At 45.8% G+C, this 6,000-nt stretch overlaps 1 protein-coding gene across 2 annotated transcripts in view; it reads right to left on the bottom strand.

The window, feature by feature from the left end:
• Positions 1-3,238: 3,238 nt before the first annotated feature.
• Positions 3,239-6,000, bottom strand: part of LOC125323352 — a 29,190-nt gene continuing 26,428 nt past the window's right edge. For both annotated transcript variants that reach the window (XM_048298226.1, XM_048298225.1), the window contains 2 exons: positions 5,142-5,346; positions 3,239-3,958 (listed from right to left, as the gene is read on the bottom strand). In XM_048298226.1, coding sequence (XP_048154183.1) covers positions 3,494-3,958; positions 5,142-5,346 — 670 coding nt within the window. In that variant the 3' untranslated portion in view covers positions 3,239-3,493. The remainder of the gene's footprint in view (positions 3,959-5,141; positions 5,347-6,000) is intronic.

The following is a 6,000-nucleotide window of genomic DNA, read 5'->3' as shown; positions in this document are numbered from 1 at the left end:
AGAGTTGTGCCAGACCAAATGAGGTGTCTGGTGCATGTGTGTCAGCCCCTGCTTTCAAGTTCAAAGCCTCAATGACACTATTGTTGTTCCTTTGCCATCTCTGGGCGTGGAATGATAGGAGAGATGAGATTTGAACAAACAATTCTGCTGATGCAGACAAAGGGAAAAGATCCACTGGTCCCTTGGCTCAGGGACCCAAATCCTGGGCACGGCCCCTTTGGAATGATTCCTTAATTGCTGATATGCAGCTGGAATGCTGAATGCAGCTGGGGAGAAGAATTGCTCAGTAAGTAAGGTGACATTTTTGCTGGATTAATTCTGGACTAGAAATGAGCTATCTCATTAAACCTTACCTGTCTCTATTATTGACTTGACTTCTACAGGGAAAAAAAAAAACAGATTTAAGTAAAGGTCGTCTTTTTTTACTGCTTGGCTGCCACATGATTTTATCATCTGTGAAGTCATGTAAAGAATGATTAGTTCTCTGAGTTCTAACAGCTCTGTTGGAGAGTATTTCAGAATGATCTGCCCTGTGCCATTTCCATTAAGGAAATTTTGAATTGTCAGGAATTGCCAAGATCAGAAATGTTTTGAGGCAGGTCATGTTTATGTTGGGTTTGGGTGTTTCTGCAGGAACGAATGCAGGAAGTAACCCCCTGTAACAATGAAGTAGAGTAAAAGTGTAACTTTTGCATGACCAATTTGTTTCCTGCAAATACAGGCTCTCTGAATACTGGGGACATGGGGAATGCAAAGCTTTTACTTCTAACACATGGTGCCATTGTTTGTGTCCTAGCATTTCCTTTTTGTGAAAAGAAGGAAAATATTAACAACCAACAAAACTCAATCCAGAAATGAGTGGGAGTTACAGAAATAAAGGCCTTGAAAAGTAGCTTTTGAGAACAGTTACTTCCTAGGTGTAATTGTCAAATTCTAGAGACCATTGTGGCTTGCCAAATGTTTGGAAGGGAAAAGATCCTATAGTAGTGGATGGGCAACAAGCAACATATAAGGAAAGTAGTGAAACCTCTCTCTCCTGGCTTGCTAGCTCCATACTGTTCAGAGGAATTACAGTGATGCTAGTTTCATGAAAAATAAAAAACAAAGCAGTCTTCGGAATAATTCAAAAACCTCTTCAATGCCTCACCCTTCAGATAGGTTGAGTGTAAAGGTGGGAGTTCAACTAACTCACTTCTTCCCTTGTACCTGATCTACAGCTTCTTCAGTAGACAAAACCTCAAGGAAGAAGTGGATGGAGACCATGCCTAAGGAGGGCCCTGTGCGGCCTCCCCACCCTGGTGCCCTCCCGCCCCTGGCTGGCTGCAAGGATGCTGTGCAGACCCCCAGGCTTGGCAGTGCAGGTCTCCGCTCGCAGCCTGCTCAGGGGGCCTTGGCCCAGGAGCCCCGGCAGGGGCAGCTGAGCAGCGCTGCCCCCGGGGTCACTGCCAGGGAGCACAAGGTGAAGGCTGAGCATGGCTCAGCCTCACAAAGAGGTAAGGCGGGAGCTGGGCCGCTCTCTGGCGGGAGGAAGGCTCTTGTGCCAGCCTAGAGAGCCTGGGCACATTGCCAGGGAACAGTTCTGCCCTGCATGTGCCCCCTGCACTGAGCTGTGCTGCTCCCAGTGCCCCGTGGAGCTGTAGGGCTGCTCAGCTGTGGGGCCGGGAGAGGAGCAGGAGGGTGCGTGTGCAGCTGAGCCATTCCTGGAAAGCACAGGCCTCTGGGCTCCCTGCTGTCCCAGGGCAGCCCAGAGGCCAGGCTGTTCCTGTGCTGGCTCTGTGCAAGTGGGTCAGGGTGTCCTCCTGATCTGCCTCAAGTGGCTGCTGGCAGGAGCATGTTTCCCTGGACAGCTCTTTCGAAGTTTCCAGGAAACCTCTCCAATGAAATATGTAGTTTCAGATGCTTTAGGTTTGCACTGTGGTCTCTGTTATATTTTGTGTCTCCACTTTGCATGCCTGGCTGGCTACACTCTTGCCAAGAAGTTTTCCCTGGTATCTCGCTCCATGCTCCTTCTCTCAAAGCCCTTGCTTCCTGTCTAGAAGAGCTCTTTCCTTGAGCTCAGAGAGAAGGTGCTGTTTGTCCAAAGAGTGTTTGAAGAACAGGACTTATGCTTTAGGCTTTATAGTTATGTATGTACATATGTTCTGATATTTAGATGTATTTTTAAATAAATGTGTTTTGATTGTATCTTTTAAATTTTGATGATACATTTTTAATTGTATATATTTTATTTTGATGATATGTTTTTTTAATTTTAAATAAAATAAATTTAAATAAATCAAGCAGACAATGCGAGACCAGGACGTGCTATCCTAGAGGAGATGTGGTGAGGTTATGGGAGTGCAGCCCACTGAACATGCCAGTGTCTCACCATATCCCTTCCCCACTGGGCCTCTCTTCTTCCTCTTTTGCTGTGTTTTCTTCATGTCATTTGTGCTGCTGCTTGTTATTTGGCATTACAAAGGGGCCACCTATTGACATGTTTGGGGGGCAATGGACCCAAAAGATCCTGTGTAGTCTAAAGTTTTCTGCCTAGATGTATTCTGTGCTCAAAAAAGGCCTGAGCAAAGCAACAAAGAGAATGTGCCCAAATCCCAAAGCTTTGCTCCTTTGCAATGTCAGACAGATCTGGCTCAGAGGTGTCTTCAATCACAATTCTGTAGGTAAGAAGAGGACGTGTATTTCACTGGGAAAAGAGGCACTGCTTTGGAAAAGGCATCTGTATGTATATTTACCCAGGACAGCAGTCCAACGGCGTTGTTTGCAACTTGTTTGCAGAAGGATGAGCGGACTGTGAGGCCAGTAACAAGTGACAAGGGTTCCTCAAATCTATTTATACTCCAGCCTGGGTGCCACTCAACTCATGGGTATGGGATCATTTGGTACCATGGACCAGTGCTTGCCAGCATATTGAATTCCTGCCTAGCTGGAACAAGCAGTTCTGGGTTCAGCTTGAGCTCTTGGTTGGCTGCATGATCACTGACAATGCTGCCTTTCCAGAAATTATTTTACATTTTCTTTTCATAGTTATATGAAGCTTTTAAACTTCACATTTCAATTTTCTCTGCCTTAGGGAAAAACACTTCTGAGCCCAGTGCAAACTGTAACCTTGTGACAGCAAAGTCCTCGTGGTTGCCAGATTCTGATGAAAATCCATCATTCATAAGAATGCTACCACCACCCTGACTGTTGGGTTGTATCCTGACTCTGTCAGTGTTCTTGTACTATTGCATTATTTTAATTTTCCTATTAAATTATAATTCTGACTTGCGATCTCCCACTGGTTTGTTTTCAAACTAGTACAGTGGAAAATAGACAGTTAATGCCTATAATGTAGAGCTTTCCAGGAGGCTGCTGTGCAGAAGCTCTGATGAGCCAGTGTCCCTTCATGCCAACAGCAAAGCTATTCATTTGGGAAGTTGAATGGAGCCCGAGCAAACTCCAAAAATCCCTTTATCTCTGAATTCTAGCAAAGCTGTAGTCCAGCACTTCCTCTTCAGCTCCTTCTCTGCCAAAGCAGACAAGCAGCACAGAGCCAAGGGCTCCTGGGACTTTTGGGAAATGCTGATGCACATTCAAGCCTGTTGGGGGACTGGTGCATAAGGACTGCACCTGCACAGCTTCTGGTGGATGTCAGCTGGAGGTTTCCACAGACGACACCAGCTGTCAAGGCCCTCAGCGTTCTCTTGACTCGCAGAGGCAGAGACACACTTGAGGAGAGTCCATGCCAGGGCTCAGCCTTTCCTAAGTGAGCCATGGATTCTTCCAGCGTTTTCACAGCTGCGGCATAAACCCCAGGGTCCTTTGAGTTTAGGTTGTTTGTTATTCCTTCAACCAAACAGATGATCACCGAGTTTAAGGCATCTTTCAGGATGCCTAGGATTTCAGCCAGCATGTCCAGCGCCTTCTGCTTCAGTTTTTTAAGTGTATCACCAATTCTCAGGACAAAATAATCAAAAATCTGTGAAGAGAACAAACAACATGAAAGCTGGATTAAAATGTCCTTGTTTGAGGAAGGGATGTAGAAATGAGCACTCAGCAATGTAAAAGATGAAGGTGATCCTTCCTGTCAGGTCAGCACTTGCTTGCACAATTTCCCTGTTTTCCTGTGGGCCACTCACTGGAATGGTTGCACAACCTCATGCTGGTTCAAAGATTTTCATATATTTTTAAGAGGCTTGGGTGGGGACAGAATAATTCCTATGGTGTTTCTCTCCACATTTCAGTCATTAAATTAATCCCATTTATTGATGCAAAACAGTATCTTTGCTTTAGAAGTATGGAACCAGGTATTTACAATGCCTGTTTTTCTACACAGTTGCCTCAAGTTCTGAGGGCAGTTACGATTTTGCCAAAACTATGGCTGGAGGAGATCCAGGTTTTGTTCCATCTGTCTCAGAACCTGTGTCTGGAGAAGTGCAGGGCTCTGATCAACTCTTCCAGGATCCAGACCATTTGTCTACCCAGCAGGTAGACTTCTGAAATTTAATGTGCTGTACCGCTCTCATTAGAGCAGGTTCAGTCCCTTGACAGCCACATTATCAGGCACCATTTTCTGGACAAAGGGAAAAAGCAGCTACTGGGAGGAGAAGGAAGAGATCTGTCCCTAGCCATTTTCCTCCTTTTCCAAAGAGAAAAAAAGGCCCCCCAAGAAGGGTGAACACCATCTTTACCAAGAGGAATAGGGATGACGATGGAAATGAGTAGCTGGAGTTGTGCCTGTGCAAGACAAGTCGGAGTTTACAGAAGTATCCTTTAAAAAAAAATCGGTTTAAACCAACCCAGCCTGATACTTCTCTTCCCCATCCAAACCCATTTTTTTGTCTAGAGAATAATTGCCACGCTTTCAGTGGCTGGATTCCCTTCACTTAACCCAAGTGGGAGTAGGAGACAGCAGAAGTTACACCAGCAGAAAACTCTGTCTTCATCTGATGAACAGCATCAATAGGCACCTGCCAGACAAATACATCTGGACTGAAAGAACTTGTCCTGAAGCGTGGACCTGAATTAAATATTTCAGGGTAAGAGGCACCAGCCTGTCCCACACAGCCAGGATGTAGTGCCAAGACACACTGAATTAACTTTCCTGCTACAGGCTTGGGAAAGGAGCTAAAGGAAAGGAACACTGAAGACACCCTACATACTTGGACAGTGTTAGTGGAGACGAGCTGGGGGCTGCTTTTGCACAGGTCTAGGAGGAGTGCCACTCCTTCCATCCGTGTCTTAAACTCCTTGGCTTCCAGGAGATTGTAAAGCTTCTGGAGCAGCTCCGTTTCTTCCACAGCCAGAGGTAACGTGACCTGGGCTTTTGGATGGTGTAGGAGGCGTCCATCAGAGGTAGACTTCACCCTGGAGAATAAAACCAAATGCGGACCTGTTGGTGATCATACCTTCAGTTAATTGTGAGCAGAACATCTTGGGGAGGTGTCCTAATGATGTGATTTCAAGCTAGAAAATCCTGATCTGAAAAATAACGTGAGACCTCATGACAATCATTACAGGAGACAATCTGCAAGCAACATTCTCACCAGTGCTTACTCAGGAAAACCAAGGATGAGATGCATCTCACTTATCTCCAGACAGCTTCCCGGGTACACGTCACACTGCTTTGTGAGGAAAGAGAGACACTACTTCCAAGTTTAAATGCCTCATCATATGGAAGGTGTGTGCCTTATTCTAAGGAAACTCATCCCTTTGGAGAAGTGTCTCTACACCAGGCATGACAATCTGGAAAAGCAGCTCAGATACATCTGGACTGATGAATAGGGGCATATCTGAAGGATCCAGAAAATCCGTAACAGGGATAAAAACAGAAGCCAGACATCCCAGCACTACGCTCACATGATTGCTTCCCTAGAGACTAGATCCACAGCTTAACAAACCCACTGGGAACAACTCTCTTGGATCAGCCTGTCTCTTCCATGGGCATGGGAAGATCCTGACTACGCTACTGAGGCATGTGGTCACTCTCCTGCCAGCGCTGAGCATGACAGAGCTAAATAA

Source organism: Corvus hawaiiensis, chromosome 3, assembly GCF_020740725.1.
Source record: "Corvus hawaiiensis isolate bCorHaw1 chromosome 3, bCorHaw1.pri.cur, whole genome shotgun sequence".
In the NCBI taxonomy this organism is placed as follows: Eukaryota; Metazoa; Chordata; class Aves; order Passeriformes; family Corvidae; genus Corvus; species Corvus hawaiiensis.
The sequence above is the reverse complement of the archived record's forward strand: the minus strand, read 5'-3'. Positions and strand labels throughout refer to the sequence as shown.